The sequence below is a fragment of the Oncorhynchus nerka genome, linkage group LG18 (assembly GCF_034236695.1).
Source record: "Oncorhynchus nerka isolate Pitt River linkage group LG18, Oner_Uvic_2.0, whole genome shotgun sequence".
NCBI lineage: Eukaryota > Metazoa > Chordata > Actinopteri > Salmoniformes > Salmonidae > Oncorhynchus > Oncorhynchus nerka.
In genome coordinates this window covers 84,772,822-84,800,218 of record NC_088413.1, presented here as the reverse complement: position 1 = coordinate 84,800,218, position 27,397 = coordinate 84,772,822, and the positions used below count along the sequence as shown (strand labels likewise).

General features: G+C 48.0%; 1 protein-coding gene across 1 annotated transcript; it reads right to left on the bottom strand.

The window, feature by feature from the left end:
- Positions 1-2,021: 2,021 nt before the first annotated feature.
- On the bottom strand, positions 2,022-26,544 carry LOC115122497 (solute carrier family 4 member 11-like). Its single transcript, XM_065004470.1, has 6 exons — positions 24,243-26,544; positions 19,888-20,053; positions 18,895-19,068; positions 5,142-5,337; positions 2,835-3,004; positions 2,022-2,726 (listed from the first exon to the last, which is right to left on the bottom strand). Exons 2-6 carry the CDS (start codon positions 20,022-20,024, stop codon positions 2,393-2,395), a joined length of 1,011 nt encoding a protein of 336 aa, XP_064860542.1. The 5' UTR covers positions 20,025-20,053; positions 24,243-26,544; the 3' UTR covers positions 2,022-2,392.
- Positions 26,545-27,397: the final 853 nt, after the last annotated feature.

Below are 27,397 nucleotides of genomic sequence, written 5' to 3'. Positions count from 1 at the left end.
GCACAATGTCGACGCTGGTGGTAGTGAGACTTGATGCCTGGACATATGTGCTTTATGTCGCACCCCATTCCAACGTTATGTTTGGAAACAAAAACTCAAATAAAAACTACAATTGGAAAAACAATTTAGTAAACTTAAATCAAATAATTAACGAAAACATTTGAAAAACTAAAACTATACTGAAACTATACTCTGACAATATACTCAACCAAATGAATTACGTTCCACTGTAGTCTTTTTCCTTAATGGGGGTATCAAGCTCCTGAATCTGTCAGGTAAATGCTGACAGTAGATGGTGATGTTTCAAATAGGACATGCATCACTAGCTATCACTAGTTATCACTAGCTAACAGGAAAGACATCTGAGTGTGAAGTAGTCATAGCAGATAATATTCAAATTTTTGGTGACTTTAATATTCACATGGAAAAGTCCACAGACCCACTCCAAAAGGCTTTCGGAGCCATCATCGACTAAGTGGGTTTTGTCCAACATGTATCTGGACCTACTCACTGTCACAGTCATACTCTGGACCTAGTTTTGTCCCATGGAATAAATGTTGTGGATCTTAATGTTTTTCCTCATAATCCTGGACTATCGGACCACCATTTTATTATGTTTGCAATCACAACAAATAATCTGCTCAGACCCCAACCAAGGAGCATCAAAAGTCGTGCTATAAATTCTCAGACAACACAAAGATTCATTGATGCCCTTCCAGACTCCCTCTGCCTAACCAAGGACATCAGAGGACAAAAATCAGTTAACCAACTAACTGAGGAACTCAATGTAACCTTGCGCAATACCCTAGATGCAGTTGCACCCCTAAAAACTAAAAACATTTGTCATAAGAAACTAGCTCCCTGGTACATAGATAATACCCGAGCTCTAAAGCAAGCTTCCTGAAAATGGGAATGGAAATGGCGCCACACCAAACTGGAAGTCTTCCGACTAGCTTGGAAAGACAGTACCGTGCAGTATCGAAGAGCCCTCACTGCTGCTCCACCAAACTGGAAGTCTTCTGACTAGCTTGGAAAGACATTACCGTTCAGTACTGAAGAGCTCTCACTGCTGCTCCACCAAACTGGAAGTCTTCTGACTAGCTTGGAAAGAAATTACCGTGCAGTATCGAAGAGCCCTCACTGCTGCTCCACCAAACTGGAAGTCTTCTGACTAGCTTGGAAAGACAGTACCATGCAGTATTGAAGAGCCCTCACTGCTGCTACACCAAACTGGAAGTCTTCTGACTAGCTTGGAAAGACAGTACTGTGCAGTATCGAAGAGCCCTCCCTGCTGCTCCACCAAACTGGAAGTCTTCTGACTAGCTTGGAAAGACAGTACCGTGCAGTATCGAAGAGCCCTCACTGCTGCTCCACCAAACTGGAAGTCTTCCGACTAGCTTGGAAAGACAGTACCATGCAGTATCAAAGAGCCCTCACTGCTGCTCCACCAAACTGGAAGACAGTACCGTGCCGTATCAAAGAGCCCTCACTGCTGCTACACCAAACTGGAAGTCTTCTGACTAGCTTGGAAAGACAGTACTGTGCAGTATCAAAGAGCCCTCACTGCTGCTCCACCAAACTGGAAGACAGTACCGTGCCGTATCAAAGAGCCCTCACTGCTGCTACACCAAACTGGAAGTCTTCTGACTAGCTTGGAAAGACAGTACTGTGCAGTATCAAAGAGCCCTCACTGCTGCTCGATCATCCTATTTTTGCAACTTAATTGAGGAGAATAAGAACAATCCAAAATGTATTTTTGATACTGTCGCAAAGCTAACGAAAAAGCAGCATTCTCCAAGAGAGGTTGGCTTTCACTTCAGCAGTATTAAATTCATGAACTTCTTTGAGGAAAAGATCATGATCATTAGAAAGCAAATTACGGACTCCTCTTTAAATCTGCGTATTCCTCCAAAGCTCAGTTGTCCTGAGTCTGCACAACTCTGCCAGGACCTAGGATCAAGAGATGTAACAGACCAACACATGTCACGGCTGTTGGAAGGAGAGGACCAAGGAGCAGCGTGGTGGGTGTACATTTTCTTTATTTGAATCAAAATGATGCCAAACTAAACACTACAAAAACAAACCGTGAAGCTCAAAAGCAAAGTGCTCTAAACAGAGACAACCTCCCACAAACACAGGTGGGAAAAGGGTACCTAAGGATGGTTCCCAATCAGAGACAACGAAAGACAGAGAACCATTCCCGGCCAACCACAAAGAAATAGAAAATATAGAACACAAAACATAGAATGCCCACCCCAACTCACGCCCTGACCAAAACAAAATAGAGACATAAAAAGGATCTCTAAGGTCAGGGCGAGACAGTACCCGCCCCCAAAGGTGCGGACCCCCGGCCGCAAAACCTAACCCTATATGGGAGGGTCTGGGTGGGCATCTATCCGCGGTGGCGGCTCTGGTGCGGGATGGGAGAGGGCGACTCTGGCAGCTCCGGACAGGAGGGCGACTCGGGCAGCTCCGGACAGGAGGGCGACTCGGGCAGCTCCGGACAGGAGGGCGACTCGGGCAGCTCCGGACAGGAGGGCGACTCGGGCAGCTCCGGACAGGAGGGCGACTCGGGCAGCTCCGGACAGGAGGGCGACTCTGGCAGCTCCAGGACAGGAGGGCGACTCTGGCAGCTCCGGACAAACCAGGCTGGGGAGACATGCAGGAGGCCGAGGCACCGGATACACTGGGCCGTGGAGGCGCATTGGAGGTCTCGAGCTAAGGGCCTGTACAACCCGTATTGTGGTGTCAGCAGATCATGTATTGGAGGAACATATTGTCTGTCTGTAGTCTACTGTACATGATGGAGGAACATATTATACACTGTGTTGTACCTGATAGGTATAAGCAGTACCATAAAGAGAGGGAATGCCATCTTCATGTAGGGTAGAGGGGACATGCCAAAGCCACACAGGACCAGTAGCTGCATCATCTGGAGAAACGTGAAATAGTGGATCTTCCTCTGGGGAACCTTACGGATGTAGTGGGCGGGGGGGTAGGACGTCTAGAGATAGGAGAGGGAGAAGAGAGAGAGAGGGAGCAGAGAGAGAGAGAGAGAGAGAGAGAGCAGAGAGAGACCCTAGAGAGAGAGCAGAGAGAGAGAGAGAAGAGAGAGAGAGAGAGAGCAGAGAGAGAGAGAGAGAGCAGAGAGAGAGAGAAGAGAGAGAGAGAGAGAGAGAGAGAGCGAGAGAGAGAGAGAGAGAGCGAGAGAGAGAGAGAGCAGAGAGAGGGAGAGAGAGAGAGGGAGCAGAGAGAGAGAGAGGGAGCAGAGAGAGAGAGAGAGAGAGAGAGAGGGAGAAGGGAGAGAGAGAGAGAGAGAGAGAAAGTGAGAGAGAGATAGAGAGAGAGAGGGGGAGCAGAGAGGGAGAGAGATGGAGAAGAGAGAGAGCGAGAGAGAGGGAGCAGAGAGGGAGAGAGATGGAGAAGAGAGAGAGCGAGAGAGAGAGAGAGAGAGAGAGGGAGCAGAGAGAGAGAGAGAAGGAGCAGAGAGAGAGAGAGCAGAGGGAGAGAGAGATAGAGAGAGAGGGAGAAGGGAGAGAGAGAGAGAGACAGAGAGAGAGAGATAGAGAGAGAGGGGGAGCAGAGAGGGAGAGAGATGGAGAAGAGAGATAACAATTAACTTCTTTACTGATTTAACAGTGTCATCTGTTGGTCGGTGGTCTCCAAAAGATGTGCAGGTTTAAACTACAGGATCCTACCGTTGTTTTGATCTGCAAAGCCCTGTGGCCATTACAGTAACCCACCAAAAAGCCCTGTGGCCATTACAGTAACCCACCAAAAAGCCCTGTGGCCATTACAGTAACCCACCAAAAAGCCCTGTGGCCATTACAGTAACCCACCAAAAGCCCTGTGGCCATTACAGTAACCCACCAAAAGCCCTGTGGCCATTACAGTAACCCACCAAAAGCCCTGAGGCCATTACAGTAACCCACCAAAAGCCCTGAGGCCATTACAGTAACCCACCAAAAGCCCTGAGGCCATTACAGTAACCCACCAAAAGCCCTGTGGCCATTACAGTAACCCACCAAAAGCCCTGTGGCCATTACAGTAACCCACCAAAAGCCCTGTGGCCATTACAGTAACCCACCAAAAGCTCTGAGGCCATTACAGTAACCCACCAAAAGCCCTGAGGCCATTACAGTAACCCACCAAAAGCCCTGAGGCCATTACAGTAACCCACCAAAAGCCCTGAGGCCATTACAGTAACCCACCAAAAGCCCTGAGGCCATTACAGTAACCCACCAAAAGCCCTGAGGCCATTACAGTAACCTACCAAAAGCCCTGAGGCCATTACAGTAACCCACCAAAAGCCCTGTGGCCATTACAGTAACCCACCAAAAGCCCTGAGGCCATTACAGTAACCCACTAAAAGCCCTGAGGCCATTACAGTAACCCACCAAAAGCCCTGAGGCCATTACAGTAACCCACCAAAAGCCCTGAGGCCATTACAGTAACCCACCAAAAGCCCTGAGGCCATTACAGTAACCCACCAAAAGCCCTGTGGCGAATGTGTGGCACTGCCCAAAATCACCTGTTCACACCTGCAGGGCATTGGGGTCACTAACCTGTTCTTTAAGAAGCAGGGCATTGTGGTCATTAACCTGTTCTTTAAGAAGCAGGGCATTGTGATCACTAACCTGTTCTTTAAGAAGCAGGGCATTGGGGTCACTAACCTGTTCTTTAAGAAGCAGGGCATTGTGGTCACTAACCTGTTCTTTAAGAAGCAGGGCATTGGGGTCACTAACCTGTTCTTTAAGAAGCAGGGCATTGTGGTCACTAACCTGTTCTTTAAGAAGCAGGGAATTGTGGTCACTAACTTGTTCTTTAAGAAGCAGGGCATTGTGGTCACTAACCTGTTCTTTAAGGAGCAGGGCATTGGGGTCACTAACCTGTTCTTTAAGAAGCAGGGCATTGTGGTCACTAACCTGTTCTTTAAGGAGCATGGCCATGTGGTCACTAACCTGTTCTTTAAGGAGCAGGGCCATGCGGTCACTAACCTGTTCTTTAAGGAGCAGGGCCATGCGGTCACTAACCTGTTCTTTAAGGAGCAGGGCATTGGGGTCACTAACCTGTTCTTTAAGGAGCAGGGCCATGCGGTCACTAACCTGTTCTTTAAGAAGCAGGGCCATGCGGTCACTAACCTGTTCTTTAAGGAGCAGGGCCATGCGGTCACACATCTGGTTCCCGTCTATAGATGTAAGGGCGATGTAAAGAAAGAGTCCGTAGAGGACAGGTTTGGGGATCCACTGGAGAGGAACCGGTAGCAGAAACACTGACATACCGATGAAGATGTTGGCCACTAGAGATGTTAGCCTGGTCTCCTTTACACTGACAATACTGGAAACACACACACACACACACACACACACACACACACACACACACACACACACACACACACACACACACACACACACACACACACACACACACACAAAATAAGTCAACAGTTACTTCTGATTAAGGACACTAGTCTATCTATAACCTCTCAGAGCATGTTATAACCCACAGGACACTAGTCCATCTATAACCTCTTAGAGCATGTTATAACCCACAGGACACTAGTCTATCTATAACCTCTTAGAGCATGTTATAACCCACAGGACACTAGTCTATCTACCTCCACCTACAGTCTCTATACAGAGGACGGTCTATGACAGAGGACGGTCTATGACAGAGGACGGTCTATGACAGAGGATGGTCTATGACAGAGGATGGTCTATGACAGAGGACGGTCTATGACAGAGGACGGTCTATGACAGAGGATGGTCTATGACAGAGGACAGTCTATGACAGAGGACAGTCTATGACAGAGGACATTATATGACAGAGGACGGTCTATGACAGAGGATGGTCTATGACAGAGGACGGTCTATGACAGAGGACGGTCTATGACAGAGGACGGTCTATGACAGAGGACGGTGTATGACAGAGGACGGTCTATGACAGAGGACGGTCTATGACAGAGGATGGTCTATGACAGAGGACGGTCTATGACAGAGGACGGTCTATGACAGAGGACGGTGTATGACAGAGGACGGTCTATGACAGAGGATGGTCTATGACAGAGGACGGTCTATGACAGAGGACGGTCTATGACAGAGGACAGTCTATGACAGTCTGGTCTATGACAGAGGACAGTCTATGACAGAGGACGGTCTATGGTCTCAGGGGATACAGCTGTCTTCAATTACAGACTCCTGCAGCATGATAAAAGCCAGTGTTCCTTTGTTAGGCGAGAGAGAGCTACTTGGTGTGTCCTCTGTTTCGTTGTTGTAAAGTATTTAGTAGCCGGTCCTGCAGACGTACGTCAAAAGGACTGTGTTTGTGATTATTGAAATGGTTCACTTTACGTTAGTAATTGTTCGTTTTTTGTTCCCAGGGGGGGAAGGGGAAGGCACCTTGGGAGTGCTTAGGCAAGAGGCCTGCGGGCATAAATATACCTGTAGTATTTACTGTCTATGTTCCCAGGGGGGGAAGGGAAAGGCACCTTGGGAGTGCTTAGGCAAGAGGCCTGCGGGCATAATATACCTGTAGTATTTACTGTCTATGTTCCCAGGGGGGGAAGGGAAAGGCACCTTGGGAGTGCTTAGGCAAGAGGCCTGCGGGCATAAATATACCTGTAGTATTTACTGTCTATGTTCCCAGGGGGGGAAGGGAAAGGCACCTTGGGAGTGCTTAGGCAAGAGGCCTGCGGGCATAAATATACCTGTAGTATTTACTGTCTATGTTCCCAGGGGGGGAAGGGAAAGGCACCTTGGGAGTGCTTAGGCAAGAGGCCTGCGGGCATAAATATACCTGTAGTATTTACTGTCTATGTTCCCAGGGGGGGAAGGGAAAGGCACCTTGGGAGTGCTTAGGCAAGAGGCCTGCGGGCATAAATATACCTGTAGTATTTACTGTCTATGTTCCCAGGGGGAAAGGCACCTTGGGAGTGCTTAGGCAAGAGGCCTGCGGGCATAAATATACCTGTAGTATTTACTGTCTATGTACCCAGGGGGGGAAGGGAAAGGCACCTTGGGAGTGCTTAGGCAAGAGGCCTGCGGGCATAAATATACCTGTAGTATTTACTGTCTATGTTCCCAGGGGGAAAGGCACCTTGGGAGTGCTTAGGCAAGAGGCCTGCGGGCATAAATATACCTGTAGTATTTACTGTCTATGTTCCCAGGGGGAAAGGCACCTTGGGAGTGCTTAGGCAAGAGGCCTGCGGGCATAAATATACCTGTAGTATTTACTGTCTATGTTCCCAGGGGGGGAAGGGGAAGGCACCTTGGGAGTGCTTAGGCAAGAGGCCTGCGGGCATAAATATACCTGTAGTATTTACTGTCTATGTTCCCAGGGGGGGAAGGGAAAGGCACCTTGGGAGTGCTTAGGCAAGAGGCCTGCGGGCATAAATATACCTGTAGTATTTACTGTCTATGTTCCCAGGGGGAAGGGAAGGCACCTTGGGAGTGCTTAGGCAAGAGGCCTGCGGGCATAAATATACCTGTAGTATTTACTGTCTATGTTCCCAGGGGGGGAAGGGAAAGGCACCTTGGGAGTGCTTAGGCAAGAGGCCTGCGGGTATAAATATACCTGTAGTATTTACTGTCTATGTTCCCAGGGGGGAAGGGGAAGGCACCTTGGGAGTGCTTAGGCAAGAGGCCTGCGGGCATAAATATACCTGTAGTATTTACTGTCTATGTTCCCAGGGGGGGAAGGGGAAGGCACCTTGGGAGTGCTTAGGCAAGAGGCCTGCGGGCATACATAGCCTGTAGTATTTACTATCTATACACACTAGGTAAGACCTGGGAGGACCACCCCCTGTATTTTGGTTAAGGGGCCAGGTGGTGCTAGTTAGGTAAGTAGTGAGTAGGCAGGTAAGGTAGGAGAGGGTAGGTTAGGTAAGTAGTGTGTAGGCAGGTAAGGTAGGAGAGGGTAGGGTAGGTAAGTAGTGGGTAGGCAGGTAAGGTAGGAGAGGGTAGGTTAGGTAAGTAGTGGGTAGGCAGGTAAGGTAGGAGAGGGTAGGTTAGGTAACTAGTGGGTAGGCAGGTAAGGTAGGAGAGGGTAGGTTAGGTAAGTAGTGGGTAGGTAAGGTAGGAGAGGTTAGGTCAGTAGTTGGTAGGCAGGTACGGTAGGAGAGGGTAGGTTAGGTCAGTAGTGGGTAGGCAGGTAAGGTAGGAGAGGGTAGGTTAGGTAAGTAGTGGGTAGGCAGGTACGGTAGGAGAGGGTAGGTTAGGTAAGTAGTGGGTAGGTTAGGTAGGAGAGGGTAGGTTAGGTAAGTAGTAGGTAGGTAAGGTAGGAGAGGGTAGGTTAGGTCAGTAGTGGGTAGGCAGGTAAGGTAGGAGAGGGTAGGTTAGGTAAGTAGTGGGTAGGCAGGTAAGGTAGGAGGGGATAGGTTAGGTAAGTAGTGGGTAGGTAAGGTAGGAGAGGATAGGTTAGGTAGTAGTGGGTAGGCAGGTAAGGTAGGAGAGGGTAGGTTAGGTCAGTAGTGGGTAGGCAGGTAAGGTAGGAGAGGGTAGGTTAGGTAAGTAGTAGGTAGGCAGGTAAGGTAGGAGAGGGGACTAAAACTTTTACTTTCTTTGATTTGGTTCTGTCCAGACCCTTTTTCCCACATTACCGTGTAAGGAAATAAATTCCCAGTAAACGGTGATATTCTCTGCCTCTGTCATCCTTACCCGTACCTACAGTTCCATACCTCTTTACCTCCACCTACAGTTCCATACCTCTATACCTCCACCTACAGTTCCATACCTCTTTACCTCCACCTACAGTTCCATACCTCTATACCTCCACCTACAGTCACATACCTCTTTACCTCCACCTACAGTCCCATACCTCTATACCTCCACCTACAGTTCCATACCTCTTTACCTCCACCTACAGTTCCATACCTCTATACCTCCACCTACAGTTCCATACCTCTTTACCTCCACCTACAGTTCCATACCTCTATACCTCCACCTACAGTCACATACCTCTATACCTCCACCTACAGTCACATACCTCTATACCTCCACCTACAGTCACATACCTCTTTACCTCCACCTACAGTCACATACCTCTTTACCTCCACCTACAGTCACATACCTCTATACCTCCACCTACAGTCACATACCTCTTTACCTCCACCTACAGCCACTTACCTCCATCTACAGTCACATACGTCTTTACCTCCACCTACAGTCCCATACCTATATACCTCCACCTACAGTCCCATACCTCTTTACCTCCACCTACAGTCACATACCTCTATACCTCCACCTACAGTCCCATAGCTCTTTACCTCCACCTGCTGTCCCATACCTCTATACCTCCACCTACAGTCACATACCTCTATACCTCCACCTACAGTCACATACCTATATACCTCCACCTACAGTCACATACCTCTATACCTCCACCTACAGTTCCATACCTCTTTATCTCCACCTACAGTCCCATACCTATATACCTCCACCTACAGTCCCATACCTCTTTACCTCCACCTACAGTCCCATACCTCTCTACCTCCACCTACAGTCACATGCCTCTATACCTCCACCTACAGTCACTTACCTCCACCTACAGTCCCATACCTCTTTACCTCCACCTGGAGTCTCATACCTCTATACCTCCACCTACAGTTCCATACCTCTATACCTCCACCTACAGTCACTTACCTCCACCTACAGTCCCAAACCTCTTTACCTCCACCTGGAGTCTCATACCTCTATACCTCCACCTACAGTCACATACCTCTATACCTCCACCTACAGTCCCATAGCTCTTTACCTCCACCTGCAGTCCCATACCTCTATACCTCCACCTACAGTCACATACCTCTATACCTCCACCTACAGTCACATACCTATATACCTCCACCTACAGTCACATACCTCTATACCTCCACCTACAGTTCCATACCTCTTTACCTCCACCTACAGTCCCATACCTATATACCTCCACCTACAGTCCCATACCTCTTTACCTCCACCTACAGTCCCATACCTCTCTACCTCCACCTACAGTCACATGCCTCTATACCTCCACCTACAGTCACTTACCTCCACCTACAGTCCCATACCTCTTTACCTCCACCTGGAGTCTCATACCTCTATACCTCCACCTACAGTTCCATACCTCTATACCTCCACCTACAGTCACTTACCTCCACCTACAGTCCCAAACCTCTTTACCTCCACCTGGAGTCTCATACCTCTATACCTCCACCTACAGTTCCATACCTCTATACCTCCACCTACAGTTCCATACCTCTTTACCTCCACCTACAGTCCCATACCTCTTTACCTCCACCTACAGTCCCATACCTCTATACCTCCACCTACAGTTCCATACCTCTTTACCTCCACCTACAGTCACATACCTCTATACCTCCACCTACAGTCCCATACCTCTTTACCTCCACCTACAGTCCCATACCTCTATACCTCCACCTACAGTCCCATACCTCTTTACCTCCACCTACAGTCTCATACCTCTATACCTCCACCTACAGTTCCATACCTCTTTACCTCCACCTACAGTCACATACCTCTTTCACTCCACCTACAGTCCCATACCTCTATACCTCCACCTACAGTCCCATACCTCTATACCTCCACCTACAGTCCCATACCTCTTTACCTCCACCTACAGTCTCATACCTCTATACCTCCACCTACAGTTCCATACCTCTTTACCTCCACCTACAGTCCCATACCTCTTTACCTCCACCTACAGTCCCATACCTCTTTACCTCCACCTACAGTCCCATACCTCTATACCTACAGTCACATACCTCTTTACCTCCACCTACAGTCACATACCTCTTTACCTCCACCTACAGTCACATACCTCTTTACCTCCACCTACAGTCACATACCTCTTTCACTCCACCTACAGTTCCATACCTCTTTACCTCCACCTACAGTCCCTTACCTCTTTACCTCCACCTACAGTGACACACCTCTTTTCCTCCACATTGTAGAATAATAGTGAAGACATCCAAACTATGAAATCACATATGGTGATGTAGTTACGAAAAAAATGTTAAACAAATCAAAATATACTTCATATTTTAGATTCTTTAAAGTAGCCACCCTTTGCCTTGATGACAGCTTTGTACACTCTTGGCATTCTCTCAACCAGCTTCACCTGGAATGCTTTTCCAACAGTCTTGAAGGAGTTCCCCCTTATGCTGAGCACTTGTTGGCTGATTTTCCTTCACTTTGTGGTCCAATTAATCCCAAACCATGTAAATTGTGTAGAGGTATTCCATCACTCTCCTTCTTGGTCAAATAGCCCTTACCCTGGAGGTGTGTTGGGTCATTGTCCTGTTGAAAAACAAATGATAGTCCCACTAAGCGCAAAGCAGATGTGATGGCGTATCGCTGCTGACTGCTGTGGTAGCCATGCTGGTTTAGTGTGCCTTGAATTCTAAATAAATCACAGACTGTGTCACCAGCAAAGTACCCCCACAACATCACAATTCCTCCTCCGCGCTTCACAGTGGGAACCAGACATGCGGAGATCATCCGTTCACCTACTTTGAGTCTCACAAAAACACGGCGGTTGGAACAGAAAATCTCCCATTTGGACTCCAGACCAAAGGACACTTTTCCACCGGACTAATATCCATTGCTCTTGTTTCTTGGCCCAAGCAAGTCTCTTCTTGTTATTGGTGTCCTTTAGTAGTGATTTCTTTGCAGCAATTCGACCAAGGAGGCCTGATTCACACAGTCTCCTCTGAAAAGTTGATGTGCTCAAGAACATTAAGGTAACCTGCCTAAATGACTCGTATCACTCACATCTGTAGCCATGACGTGCTTTGAAATGCTGGTCATGGTTCACATCAACACCATTATCCCAGAAACCCTAGACCCACTCCAATTTGCGTACTGCCCCAACAGATCCACAGATAATGCAATCTCTATTGCACTACACACTGCCCTTTCTCACCTGGACAAAAGGAACACCTATGTGAGAATGCTATTCATTGACTAATGCTTAGCGTTCAACACCATAGTGCCCCCAAAGCTCATCAATAAGCTAAGGACCCTGGGACTAAACACCTCCCTCTGCAACTGGATTCTGGACTTCATGACGGGCCGCTCCCAGGTGGTAAGGGTAGGTAACAACACATCTGCCACGCTGATCCTCAACAAGGGGGCCCCTCAGGGGTGTGTGCTCAGTCCCTTCTTCTACTCCCTGTTCACTAATGACTGCACCGCCAGGTACGACTCCAACACCATCATTAAGTTTGCCGATGACACAACAGTGGTAGGCCTTAATCACAGACAATGAAAATACAGCGCATAGGGATGATGTCAGAGACCTGGCTGTGTGGTTCTAGGACAACAACCTCTCCCTTAACGTGATCAAGACAAAGGAGATGATTGTGGACTACAGGAAAAGGAGGACTGAGCACGACCTCATTCTCATTGATGGAGTGGAGCAGGTTGAGAGCTTCAAGTTCCTTGGTGTCCACATCACCAACAAATTAATATGGTCCAAGCACACCAAGAAAATTGTGAAGAAGGCATGACAATGCCTATTCCCCCTCAGGAGACTGAAAAGATTTGCCATGGGTCCTCAGATCCTCAAAAGGTTCTACAGCTTCACCATCGATAGCATCCTGACTGGTTGCATCACTGCCTGGTATGGCAACTGCTCAGCCTCCGATCGCAAGGCACTACAGAGGGTAGTGCGTACGGCCCAATACATCACTGGGGCCTAGCTTCCTGGAATCCAGGACCTCAATACCAGGCGGTGTCAGAGGAAGGCCCTAAAAATGGTCAAAGACTCTAACCACCCTAGTCATAGACTGTGCTCTTTGCTACCGCACGGAAAGCAGTACTGGAGTGCCAAGTCTAGTTCCAAGAGGCTTCTAAACAGCTTCTACCTCAAAGCCATAAGACTCCTTAACATCTAATCAAAATGGCTACTCAGACTATTTGCATTACACCCCCCCTTTTACGCCACTGCTACTCTTTGTTTTTATCTATGCATAATCACTTTAATAACTCTATCTACATGTACATATTACCTCAAATACAATGACTAACTGGTGCCCCTGCACATTGACTCTATATACAGGGTGTACCGGTACAGTCTCGCTATTGTTATTTTACTGACTCTGTACCAGTACCTCCCTGTATATAGTTTCCACATTGACTCTATATACAGGGGGTACCGGTACAGTCTCACTATTGTTATTTTACTGACTCTGTACCAGTACCTCCCTGTATATAGTCTCCACATTGACTCTATATACAGGGGTATACCTGTACAGTCTCGCTATTGTTATTTTACTGACTCTGTACCAGTACCTCCCTGTATATAGTTTCCACATTGACTCTATATACAGGGGTACAGTCTCGCTATTGTTATACAGTCTCACATCCTGTTATTTTACTGACTCTGTACAGTACCTCCCTGTATATTAGTGACTCTGTACCAGTACTCACATTGACTCTATATACAGGGGTATACCGGTACAGTCTCACTATTGTTATTTTACTGACTCTGTACCAGTACCTCCCAGTATATAGTCTCCACATTGACTCTATATACAGGGGTATACCGGTACAGTCTCACTATTGTTATTTTACTGACTCTGTACCAGTACCTCCCAGTATATAGTCTCCACATTGACTCTATATACAGGGGTATACCGACTCTACAGTCTATTGTTATTTTACTGACTCTGTACCAGTACCTCCCAGTATATAGTCTCCATTGACTCTATATACTATACATTACAGTCTCGCTAGTTTTACTGACTCTGTACCAGTACCTCCCTGTATATAGTTTCCAGGGGGTACATTGACTCTGCTCTTTATACTTGTTACAGGTTTTAAACTGCATTGTTGGTTAGGGGCTTGTAAGCATTGTCTCATCTAGATTCAGTTATTTTACTGACTCTGTAAATCCTTGGGTACCTCCCAGACAGTCTTGAAGGCCAAAACATTCATATAGTCTCCTCATTTCTTTTATTGACTCTATGGGTGATCATCAGGGTTTGTGCCAATTGGAGAAATTAGTGATTTGTCCATAAGTGTCCATAGCATGTTCTTCATGGACCATCCACTCACAGAGGCTGTCCAATATTGAATGAAATTAAGTCTGTAGTTTGTAGGCTATGCCTTGACAGTCTTGCAATAAGAATATTATATTGACTCTATATTACAGGGGTACTTTACACTAAATAATATTACACAATATACTTTACACTAACCACATATTTTATGAGTGCTGTTAGGAAAGGTGTTTTATGATGCCTTGCAAAAGTATTCACCCCTATTCACTCCTATTGTTTTTCCTATTTTGTTTCATTACAACCTGTAATTTAAATAGATTATGATTTGGATTTCATGTAATGGACATACACAAAATAACTTGTTTCAAAAAATAAAAAAAAACATAAATGAAAAAGTGGTGCGTGTATATGTATTCACCCCCTTTGCGATGAAGCCCCTAAATAAGATCTGGTGCAACTAATTACCGTCAGAAGTCACATATTTAGTTAAATAAAGACCACCTGTGAGCAATCTAAGTGTCAAATGATCTGTCACATGATCTCAGTACATATACACCTGTTCTGAAAGGCCCCAGAGTCTGCAACACCACTAAGCAAGGGGTACCACCAAGCAAGCGACACCATGAAGACCAAGGAGCTTTCCAAACAGGTCACAAAGTTGTGGAGAAGTACAGACCAGGGTTGCGTTATAAAAAAAATATCCCAAACTTTGAACATTAAATCCATTATTAAAAAATGGAAAGAGTATGGCACCACAACAAACCAGCCAAGAGAGGGCCGCCCACCACAACTCACGGACCAGGCAAGGAGGGCATTAATCAGAGAGGCAGCAAAGAGACCAACGATAACCCTGAAGGAGCTGCAAAGCCCTACAGCTGAGATTGGAGTATTTGTCCATAGGACCTCTTTAAGCCATACACTCCACAGAGCTGGGCTTTACGGAAGAGTGGCCAGAAAAAAGCCTTTGCTTAAATTAAAAAATAAGCAAACATGTTTATTGTTCGCCAAAAAGCATGTGGGAGACTCCCCAAACATATGGAAGAAGGTACTCTGGTCAGATGAGATTAAAATTGAGCTTATTGGCAATCAAGTAAAACGCTATGTCTGGCACAAACCCAACACCTCACATCACCCGGAGAACACCATCCCCACAGTGAAGCATGGTGGTGGTAGCATCAGAATATTTTTCATCGGCAGGGACTGGGAAACTGGTCAGAAATGAAGGAATGATGGATGGCGCTAAATACAGGGACATTCTTGAGGGAAACATGTTTCAGCCTTCCAGAGATTTGAGACTGGGACGGAGGTTCACCTTCCAGCTGGACAATGACACTAAGCATACTGTTAAAGCAACACTCGAGTGGTTTAAGAGGAAACATTTACATGTCTTGGAATGGCCTATGCAAAGGCCAGACCTCAATCCAATTGAGAATCTGTTGTATGACTTAAAGATTGCTGTACACCAGTGGAACCCATCCAACATGAAGGAGCTGGAGCAGTTTTGCCTTGAAGAATGGACAAAAATCCCAGTGGCTAGATGTGCCAAGCTTATAGAGACATACCCCAAGAGACGTGCAGCTGTAATTGCTGCAGAAGGTGGCTTTACAAAGTATTGACTTTGGGGGGTGAATAGTTATGCACGTTCAAGTTTTCTGTTTTGTTGTCTTATTTTTTGTTTGTTTCACAATAAAAAATATTTTGCATCTTCAAAGTGGTAGGCATGTTGTGTAAATCAAATGATACAAACCCCCCCAAAAAGCTATTTTAATTCCAGGTTGTAAGGCAACAAAATAGGAAAAATGCCAAGGGGGGTGAATACTTTCAGAAGGCATTGTAGATGACATCTTGGTCCGTTGTTGAATGAGTAGGTCTATTTTCTGTCGTCAAGATGAGGTATGTGGATATGGACTTCATTGTCCTGTTGTATTTTTTTATTTTACCTTTATTTAACTGGGCAAGTCAGTCAAGAACAAATTCTTATTTACAATGACAGCCTAGGAACAGTGGGTTAACTGCCTTGTTGTCACGTTCTGACCTTTATTTCCTTTGTTTTGTATTTATTTAGTATGGTCAGGGCGTGAGTTGGGTGGGCAGTCTATGTTTGTTTTTCTAGGTTTTGGGTATTTCTATGTTTCGGCCTAGTATGGTTCTCAATCAGAGGCAGGTGTCATTAGTTGTCTCTGATTGAGAATCATACTTAGGTAGCCTGGGTTTCACTGTGTGTTTGTGGGTGATTGTTCCTGTCTCTGTGTTTGCACCAGATAGGACTGTTTTAGGTTTTCTCACGTTTGTTGTTTTTGTTAGTTATCTCATGTGTAGTTTCTTTATAAATTAAAGAACATGAATAACCACCACGCTGCATTTTGGTCCGCCTCTCTTTCACCAGAAAACCCTTACACTTGTTCAGGCAGATTTGTACCTCGTCAGCTTGGGGATCCGATCTAGCAACCTTTCGGTTACTGGCCCAACACACTCTAACCACTAGGCTACCTGCCACCCCTATTCTGGAGCAAAAAGCATTCAAACTTTAGAATACACTACATTACCAAAAGTTTGGCTTTCCACTAGATGTTGGAACACTGCTGCTATAACAGCCTCCTCTCTTCTGGGAAGGCTTTCCACTAGATGTTGTAACATTGCTGCTATAACAGCCTCCTCTCTTCTGGGAAGGCTTTCCACTAGATGTTGGAACATTGCTGCTATAACAGCCTCCACTCTTCTGGGAAAGCTTTCCACTAGATGTTGGAACATTGCTGCTATAACAGCATCCACTCTTCTGGGAAGGCTTTCCACCAGATGTTGGAACATTGCTGCTATAACAGCCTCCACTCTTCTGGGAAGGCTTTCCACTAGATGTTGGAACATTGCTGGTATAACAGCCTCTACTCTTCTGGGAAGGCTTTCCACTAGATGTTGGAACATTGCTGCAGGGACTTGCTTCCATTCAGCCACAAGAGCATTAGTGATGTAGGGCGCTGTTGTTGGGCGATTAGGCCTGGCTCGCAGTCAGCGTTCCAATTCACCCCAAAGGTGTTCAATGGCGTTGAGCTCTGTGTAGGCCAGTCAAGTTCTTCCACACCAATGTCGACAAACCATGTCTGTATGGACCTCACTTGTCCACGGGAACATTGTCATGCTGAAACAGGAAAGGGCCTTCCCCAAACTGTTGCCACAAAGTTGGAAGCACAGAATAGTCTAGAATGTCATTGTATGCTGTAATGTTAACATTTTCCTTCACTGGAACTAAGAGGCCCGAACCATGAAAAACAGCCCAATGTGCTTCATCACTCGGCTATCCCATTCTGTGAGCTTGTGCGGCCTACCATTTCGCGACTGAGCCGTTGTTGCTCCTAGACATTTCCACTTCACAACAACAGCACTTACAGTTGACCGGGGCAGCTCTAGCAGGGCAGAAATTTGACTTGTTGGAAAGGTGGCATCCTATGACGATGCCACGTTGAAAGACACTGAGCTCTTCAGTAAGGCCCATTCTACTGCCAGTGATTGTCTATGGAGATTGCATGGCTCTGTGCTCGATTTTATACACCTGTATACACGGTGTGGCTGAAATCGCTGAATCCACAAAATTGAAGGGGTGTCCACATACTTTTGTATATGATATGGCTCAAGATAGCAGGCTGATTGGGGCCATATCCTGACCCTGCAGTTCAAAATGGACTTATTCTGGCCAGTGGGGTCAACAATGGTTCCTGGTCTGAAGCGGGTTGATAGGCCCCTCCCAGTAAAAGGGGTTTGTACTGATGCGACATGAGGGTCCACCCATGAGGGGCAGGTCGTCTCTAAGGGGCTGGTCGTCGCTAAGGGGCTGGTCGTCTCTAAGGACAGGTCGTCTCTAAGGGGCAGGTCGTCTCTAAGGGGCAGGTCGTCTTTAAGGGGCAGGTTGTCTCTAAGGGGCAGGTCGTCTCTAAGGGCAGGTGGTCTCTAAGGGGCAGGTAGTCTCTAAGGGGCAGGTAGACTCTAAGGGCAGGTAGTCTCTAAGGGCAGGTAGTCTCTAAGGGGCAGGTCGTCTCTAAGGGGCAGGTCGTCTCAAAGGGGCAGGTAGTCTCTAAGGGCAGGTCGTCTCTAAGGGGCAGGTCGTCTCTAAGGGGCAGGTAGTCTCTAAGGGCAAGTCGTCTCTAAGGGCAGGTAGTCTCTAAGGGGCAGGTATTCTCTAAGGGCAGGTCGTCTCTAAGGGGCAGGTAGTCTCTAAGGGGCAGGTCGTCTCTAAGGGGCAGGTCGTCTCTAAGGGGCAGGTCGTCTCTAAGGGCAGGTAGTCTCTAAGGGGCAGGTTGTCTCTAAGGGCAGGTTGTCTCTAAGGGGCAGGTCGTCTCTAAGGGGCAGGTAGTCTCTAAGGGGCAGGTAGTCTCTAAGGGGCAGGTCGTCTCTAAGGGGCAGGTCGTCTCTAAGGGGCAGGTCGTCTCTAAGGGGCAGGTCGTCTCTAAGGGCAGGTAGTCTCTAAGGGCAGGTCGTCTCTAAGGGGCAGGTAGTCTCTAAGGGGCAGGTTGTCTCTAAGGGCAGGTTGTCTCTAAGGGCAGGTTGTCTCTAAGGGCAGGTAGTCTCTAAGGGCAGGTAGTCTCTAAGGGGCAGGTCGTCTCTAAGGGGCAGGTCGTCTCTAAGGGGCAGGTCGTCTCTAAGGGGCAGGTAGTCTCTAAGGGGCAGGTAGTCTCTAAGGGCAGGTCGTCTAAGGGGCAGGTAGTCTCTAAGGGGCAGGTCTCTCTAAGGGGCAGGTCGTCTCTAAGGGGCAGGTCGTCTCAAAGGGGCAGGTAGTCTCTAAGGGCAGGTCGTCTCTAAGGGCAGGTAGTCTCTAAGGGGCAGGTCGTCTCTAAGGGGCAGGTCGTCTCAAAGGGGCAGGTAGTCTCTAAGGGCAGGTCGTCTCTAAGGGGCAGGTAACTCACGTCTCATATAGATGTCCTCCCTCCACCCGCTGCTCTACGAAGGCCAGCTGTCTGACATGCAGGGTGGAGTGGGGGAATGCTGCGTGTATCCATGGTAACCCCAGGAGAGACATCAGGATGTTGATGAGCCCAGAGAGCATCAGGTCCCAGTGGTACGCTGTTCCCTTCAGCAGCCTGACACACACACACAGTTGATACACACACACACAGTTGATACACACACACACACACACACACACACACACACACACACACACACACACACACACAGTTGATACACACACACAGGTGATACACACACAGTTGATACACACACACATACACAACACACACAGTTGATACACACACACAACACACACACACAGTTGATACACACACACACACACACTTGATATACACACACACACACACACACTTGATATACACACACACACACACACAGTTGATATATACACACACAGTTGATATATACACACACACACACACACAGTTGCTATACACACACACACACACACAGTTGATATATACACACACAGTTGATATATACACACACACACACACACACACACACTTGCTATATACACACACACACACACAGTTGATATATACACACACAGTTGATATATACACACACACACACACACAGTTGCTATATACACACACACACACACAGTTGATATATACACACACAGTTGATATATACACACACACACACACACAGTTGCTATATACACACACACACACACAGTTGATATATACACACACACACAGTTGATAAACACACACACACACAGTTGATATATATATACACACACACACACACACAGTTGATATATACACACACACACAGTTGATATATATATACACACACACACACACAGTTGATATATACACACACACACACAGTTGATATATACACACACACACAGTTGACATATACACACACACACATACACACACAGATATAGCGCATTGCCGTCGGCACATCTTTACCTGTTCTCGGGAGCGTTGGTGAGAGAGACCACGATGTTCTGGTCGATGAAGATGAGGAGAGCCAGGAGGAAGCCCAGAACCATGGCCGACAAAACGTTCATGACTGACAACTTCCCAACTGGAGCAACGCTGAACATCGGACCGTTATGGAAGTTAAATACTGGAACTGTAGAAACAAGACTAGGGTTGAGGACTAGTGATGAGGACTAGGCTGCAGACTAGTGTTGAGGACTAGGGTTGAGGACTAGGGTTGAGGACTAGAGATGAGGACTAGGCTGCAGACTAGTGTTGAGGACTAGGGTTGAGGACTAGAGATGAGGACTAGGCTGCAGACTAGTGTTGAGGACTAGGGTTGAGGACTAGGGTTGAGGACTAGTGTTGAGGACTAGGCTAGAGACTAGTGTTGAGGACTAGGGTTGAGGACTAGTGTTGAGGACTAGGGTTGAGGACTAGAGATGAGGACTAGAGATGAGGACTAGTGTTGAGGACTAGAGATGAGGACTAGAGTTGAGGACTAGGGTTGAGGACTAGTGTTGAGGACTAGGGTGGAGGACTAGGCTGGAGACTAGTGTTGAGGACTAGTGTTGAGGACTAGGGTTGAGGACTAGGGTTGAGGACTAGGGTTGAGGACTAGGGTTGAGGACTAGGGTTGAAGACTAGGTTTGAAGACTAGGGTTGAAGACTAGGGTTGAAGATGAGTGTTGAGGACGAGGGTTGAGGACTAGGGTTGAGGATGAGTGTTGAGGACTAGGTTGAAGAATAGGGCTGATGACTAGGGTTGAGGATTAGGGTTGAGGAGTAGGATTAGGGTTGAGGACTAGGAAGTGGGAATAGGGTTGAAGACTAGGGTTGAGGACTAGAAAGGGGGACTAGTGTTGAAAACTAGGCTTGAGTACGCTACGGTCACAAGACGCAGGCCTCCTAATTGTCCCTAGAATTTCTAAGCAAACAGCTGGAGGCAGAGCTTTCTCCTATAGGGCTCCATTTTTATGGAACGGTCTGCCTACCCATGTCAGAGACGCAAACTCGGTCTCAACCTTTAAGTCTTTACTGAAGACTCATCTCTTCAGTGGGTAATATGATTGAGTGTAGTCTGGCCCAGGAGTGGGAAGGTGAACGGAAAGGCTCTGGAGCAACGAACCGCCCTTGCTGTCTCTGCCTGGCCGGTTCCCCTCTTTCCACTGGGATTCTCTGCCTCTAACCCTATTACAGGGGCTGAGTCACTGGCTTACTGGGGCTCTCTCATGCCGTCCCTGGAGGGGGTGCGTCACCTGAGTGGGTTGATTCTGTTGTGGTCATCCTGTTTGGGTTGGCGCCCCCCCCTTGGGTTGTGCCGTGGCGGAGATCTTTGTGGGCTATACTCAGCCTTGTCTCAGGATGGTAAGTTGGTGGTAGAAGATATCCCTCTAGTGGTGTGGGGGCTGTGCTTTGGCAAAGTGGGTGGGGTTATATCCTTCCTGTTTGGCCCTGTCCGGGGTGTCCTCGGATGGGGCCACAGTGTCTCCTGACCCCTCCTGTCTCAGCCTCCAGTATTTATGCTGCAGTAGTTTATGTGTCGGGGGGCTAGGGTCAGTTTGTTATATCTGGAGTACTTCTCCTGTCCTATTCGGTGTCCTGTGTGAATCTAAGTGTGGGTTCTCTAATTCTCTCCTTCTCTCTTTCTTTCTCTCTCTCGGAGGACCTGAGCCCTAGGACCATGCCCCAGGACTACCTGACATGATGACTCCTTGCTGTCCCCAGTCCACCTGGCCATGCTGCTGCTCCAGTTTCAACTGTTCTGCCTTACTATTATTCGACCATGCTGGTCATTTATGAACATTTGAACATCTTGGCCATGTTCTGTTATAATCTCCACCCGGCACAGCCAGAAGAGGACTGGCCACCCCACATATGCTCTCTCTAATTCTCTCTTTCTTTCTCTCTCTCGGAGGACCTGAGCCCTAGGACCGTGCCCCAGGACTACCTGACATGATGACTCCTTGCTGTCCCCAGTCCAACTGACTGTGCTGCTGCTCCAGTTTCAACTGTTCTGCCTTATTATTATTCGACCATGCTGGTCATTTATGAACATTTGAACATCTTGGCCATGTTCTGTTATAATCTCTACCCGGCACAGCCAGAAGAGGACTGGCCACCCCACATAGCCTGGTTCCTCTCTAGGTTTCTTCCTAGGTTTTGGCCTTTCTAGGGAGTTTTTCCTAGCCACCGTGCTTTTACACCTGCATTCCTTCTGTTTGGGGTTTTAGGCTGGGTTTCTGTGCAGCACTTTGAGATATCAGCTGATGTACGAAGGGATGTATAAATACATTTGATTTGATTTGATTATATTTGATTTGAGGATTAGGGTTGATGACTAGGTTTGAGGATTAGGGTTGAGGACTAGGAAGGGGGACTAGGATTGAGGATTAGGCTTGAGGACTAGGGTTGAAGTTTAGGGTTGAAGACTAGGGTTGAGGATTAAGGTTGAGGACTAGGAATGGGGACTAGGGTTGAGGACTATGGTTGAGGACTATGGTTGAAGTTTAGGGTTGATACTAGGTTTCAAGACTAGGGTTGAGGACTAGGGTTGAGGACTAGGGTTGAGGACTAGGGTTGAAGACTAGGGTTGAGGACTAGGGTTTAAGACTGGGTTTGAGGACTAGGCTTGAGGACTAGGGTTGAAGTCTAGGGTTGAAGGCTAGGGTGGAGGATGAGTGTTGAGGACGAGGGTTGATGACTAGGCTTGAAGACTAGGGTTGAGGACTAGGGTTGAAGACTAGGGTTGAGGACTAGGGTTGAAGACTAGGGTTGAGGATGAGTGTGAGGATGAAGGTTGAAAACTAGGGTTGAGGATGAGTGTTGAGGACTCGGGTTGAAGTCTGGGATGGAAGACTAGGATGGAGGATGAGTGTTGAGGACAAGGGTTGAGGATGAGGGTTGAGGGCGAGGTTGAGGATGAGTGTTGAGGACGAGGATAGGGGATGAGGGTTGAAGACTAGGGTTGAGGACTAGGGTTGAGGACGGGGTTGAGGACGGGGTTGAGGACGGGGGTTGAAGACTAATGTTGAAGACTAGGGATGAGGACTAGGGTTGAAGACTAGAGTTGAGGACTAGGGTTGAAGACTAGGGTTGAAGACTAGGGTTGAAGACTAGGGTTGAGGATGAGTTTTCAGGACGAGTGTGAGGTCGAGGGTTGAGGACTAGGATTGAAGACCAGGGTTGAAGATGAGTGTTGAGGACGAGGGTTGAGGACTAGGGTTGAAGATGAGTGTTGAAGACTAGGGTTGAGGATGAGTGTTGAGGACGAGGGTTGAGGATGAGTGTTGAGGACGAGGGTGGAGGACTAGGGTTGAAGATGAGTGTTGAAGACTAGGGTTGAGGATGAGTGTTGAGGACGAGGGTTGAGGACGAGGGTTGAGGACTAGGGTTGAAAACTAGGGTTGAAAATTAGGGTTGAAAATGAGTGTTGAGGACTAGATTTGAGGATTAGGGTTGAAGATTAGGTTTGAGGACGAGGATAGGGGGCGAGGACTGAGGACTAGGGTTGAAAATGAGTGTTGAGGACTAGAGTTGAGGACTAGGGTTGAAGACTAGGGTTGAACACCAGGACTAGAGTTGAAGACTTGGGTTGAGGATGAGTGTTGAGGACGAGGGTTGAGGACTAGAGTCGTTTGTGTTTGAGAGCAGAAAGTAAGAAACAGAGGAGAGTATATCAGGTGGACAGGGAGAAGGAGTCAGGTACTGAAGGAGATGAGGAGAGGGACAGAAGGACAGGCGGAGAGGGTATAGAGGATAGAAGGACGGAAGGGCAGGAGGAGAAGCTTGATGTCGTTGAACAGGTAGGATCCAATGAAGAAGAAGGAGAGGAGAGGTGTCGAGAAAGAGGAGGAGGGTACTGAAGTATAGATGGAGTGGAGGAGAGGGGTACTAAAGGATGGAAGGAGAGGAGGATAGGGTACTGAGAGGGGAGAAGGAGAAGAGAGTAGGGGTGCTGAAGGAGAGGAGGAGAGGGTACTGAGAAGGGAAAAGGAAAGGAGGAGAGGGGTGCTGAAGGATAGGAGGAGAGGGGTGCTGATGCTTGATGTCATTGAACAGGTGGGATCCAATGAAGAAGAAGGAGACAGAAGAGGAGGAGTAGAGAAGGAGGAGAGGAGGGAGGTACTGACGGTCGATGTCGTTGAACAGGTGGGATCCGATGAAGAAGAAGGAGACAGAAGAGGAGGAGTAGAGAAGGAGGAGAGGAGGGAGGTACTGACGGTCGATGTCGTTGAACAGGTAGGATCCGATGAAGAAGAAGGAGACAGAAGAGGAGGAGATGAAGAAGAAGGAGACAGAAGAGGAGGAGTAGAGAAGGAGGAGAGGAGGGAGGTACTGACGGTCAATGTCGTTGAACAGGTAGGATCCGATGAAGGAGAATGTCAAAACCGAGATGGGCAGGGCACAGTCTGACAAAACCTCTCTCACCCTGGCATGGAGGAATGGACTGGTGGGAGAGAGGAGAGGGAGGGTGAGGGAGAGAAGAGAGGGAGAGAGCAGAGGGGGGGGGATAGGTATAGAGGGAAAGAGGGGAGGAGATAGAGGGAGGAAGAGAGAGGGAGGAATTGAAGAGAGAGAGAGGTTGATTGGATTAATCAAAACAATTAGACAATGTATGCCAAAGCTTATTGAAAAGAGGCTGGACTGACAGAGGCATTCATGGCAGCTAGCAGACACGGTGGCCCTCAGGGCAGGTATCAAACACAGGGGCCCTCAGGGCAGCTTCAGACAGGGGCCCTCAGAGCAGGGAGTAGACATAGAGGCCCTCAGGGCAGCGAGCAGACACAAGGGCCCTCAGAGCAGGGAGCAGACATAGAGGCCCTCAGGGCAGCAAGCAGACACAAGGGCCCTCAGAGCAGGGAGCAGACATAGAGGCCCTCAGGGCAGCGAGCAGAGGCCCTCAGGGCAGCAAGCAGACACAAGGGCCCTCGGAGCAGGGAGCAGACACAGAGGCCCTCAGGGCAGGGAGCAGACACAGAGGGCCTCAGGGCAGGGAGCAGACATAGAGGCCCTCAGGGCAGGGAGCAGACAGAGGCCCTCAGGGCAGCTAGCAGACACAGAGGCCCTCAGGGCAGGGAGCAGACATAGAGGCCCTCAGGGCAGGGAGCAGACACAGAGGCCCTCAGGGCAGGGAGCAGACACAGAGGCCCTCAGGGCTGGGAGCAGACACAGAGGCCCTCAGGGCAGAGAGCAGACACAGAGGCCCTCAGGGCTGGGAGCAGACACAGAGGCCCTCAGGGCAGGGAGCAGACACAGAGGCCCTCAGGGCAGGGAGCAGACACAGAGGCCCTCATGGCAGGGAGCAGACACAGAGGCCATCAGAGCAGGGAGCAGACATAGAGGCCCTCAGGGCAGGGAGCAGACATAGAGGCCCTCAGGGCAGGGAGCAGACACAGAGGCCCTCAGGGCAGGGAGCAGACACAGAGGCCCTCAGGGTCTAAAGGTGTACACTACATAGGGAATAGGGTACCGCTATATAGCTATGGTCAGGTCTCTCCAGAGATGATCGATCGGGTTCAAGTTCGGGCTCTGGCTGGGCCACTCAAGGACATTCAGAGACTTGTCCCAAAATCACTCCTGCATTGACTTGGCTGTGTGCTTAAGGTTGTTCTCCTGTTGGTAGGTGGACCTTCGCCCCAGTCTGAGGTCCTGAGTGATCTGGATCAGTTTTTCATCAAGGATCTCACTGTACTTTGCTCCGTTCATCTTTCCTTCAATCCTGACTAGTCTCCCAGTCCCTGCCACTGAAAAACATCCCCACAGGTGCCAGGTTTCCACCAGATGTGCGCTTGGCATTCAGGCCAAAGAGTTCAATCTTGGTTTCATCTTGTTTCTCATGGTCTGTGAGTCCTTTAGGTGCCTTTTGGCAAACTCCAAGCGGGCTGTCGTGACGTTTACTGAGGAGTCGCTTCCGTCTGGCCACTCTACAATAAAGGCCTGATTGGTGGAGTGCTGCAGAGATGGTTGTCCTTCTGGAAGGTTCTCCAACCTCTACAGAGGAACTCTGGAACTCTGTCAGAGTGGCCATCGGGTTCTTGGTCACCTCCCTGACCAAGGCCCTTCTCCCCCAATTGCTCAATTTGGCCGGAAGGCCAGCTCTAGGAAGAGTCTTGGTGGTTCCAAACGTCTTATATTTAAGAATGATTGAGGCCACTGTGTTCTTGGGGACCTTCAATGCTTCAATGCTTCGACCTCATGGCTTGCTTTTTGCTCTGACATGCACTCTCAACTTTGGGACCTTATATAGACAGGTGTGTGCCTTTCCAAATCATGTCCAAACAATAGAATTTACCACAGGTGGACTCCAATCAAGTTGTAGAAACATCTAAAGGATGATCAATGAAAACACGATGCACCGGAGCTCAATTTTGAGTCTCATATCAAAGAGTCTGAATACTTACGTATATCGACGGGACCGCAGTGGAGAAGGTGGAAAGCTTCAAGTTCCTTGGCGTGCACATCACTGACGATCTGAAATGGTCCACCCACACAGAGAGTGTGGTGAAGGTGAAACTGCACCTCTTAAATCTCAGGAGGCTGAAGAAATTTGCTTGTCATCTAAAACCCTCACAAACTTTAACAGATGCACAAGGGAGAGCATCGTGTCTGGCTGTATCACCACCTGGTACGGCAACTGCTCCGCCCGCAACCTCAGGGCTCTCCAGAGGGTAGTGAGGTCTGCACAACACATCACTGGGGTCAAACTACCTGCCCTCCAGGACACCTACAGCACCCGATGTCACAGGAAGGCCAACAAGATAATCAAGGACAACAACCACCCGAGCCACTGCCTGTTCACCCCACTACCATCCAGAAGGCGAGGTCAGTTCAGGTGCATCAAAGCTGGGACCGAGAGACTAAAAACAGCTTCTATCTCAAGGCCATCAGACTGTTAAATAGCCGTCTTCATATGTATATACTGTATTCTATTCTACTGTATCTTAGTCAATACCACTCCGACATTGCTCAATCTAATATTTATATATTTCTTAATTCCATTATTTTTCTTATAGATTTGTTTACTGTTCTGAATTGTTAGATACTACTGCACTGTTGGAGTTGGGAACACAAGCATTTCGCTCCACCCGCAAAAACATCTGATAAATATATGTAAGTGACCAATAGATTTTGATTTGATTTGAATTCAACTTGCACTGCCTTCGCGAGACCTGTTTACAGTGCGCACCGGATGGACAAGGTACAGACACATGCCGCAGTCTGCCTTGAGTTTGTAAAGTTTGACAATGAATAACCCAAAAAAACTAAACCAACAAAACACAACATAGCAGAAACACGTAGGACTATTACAGCCACATTTGAGCAGTAGCCTCAGCTGGCAACTCAACTACAATACATTTGGAGTGCACCATTCAGCAACGTTGCAGTGCAAAATAAGGAAAAACGTGTTTTAAGTTGAAATGTTACAACAACCTACAGCATAGCAGCAAAGGCTGGATAAATCTATATTGATCTCTTTTGTTTTAATATGTTAAAA

Excerpts from the sequence above, each read along its gene's own strand:
- LOC115122497 (XM_065004470.1), bottom strand. The coding sequence starts at position 20,024 with ATGTTCAGCGTTGCTCCAGTTGGGAAGTTGTCAGTCATGAACGTTTTG. Across the intron at positions 19,069-19,887 it reads ACCAACGCTCCCGAGAACAG|GCTGCTGAAGGGAACAGCGT; the intron begins GTAAAGATGTGC and ends TGTGTGTGTCAG. Across the intron at positions 5,338-18,894 it reads GGAGGACATCTATATGAGAC|TATTGTCAGTGTAAAGGAGA; the intron begins GTGAGTTACCTG and ends GTGTGTTTCCAG.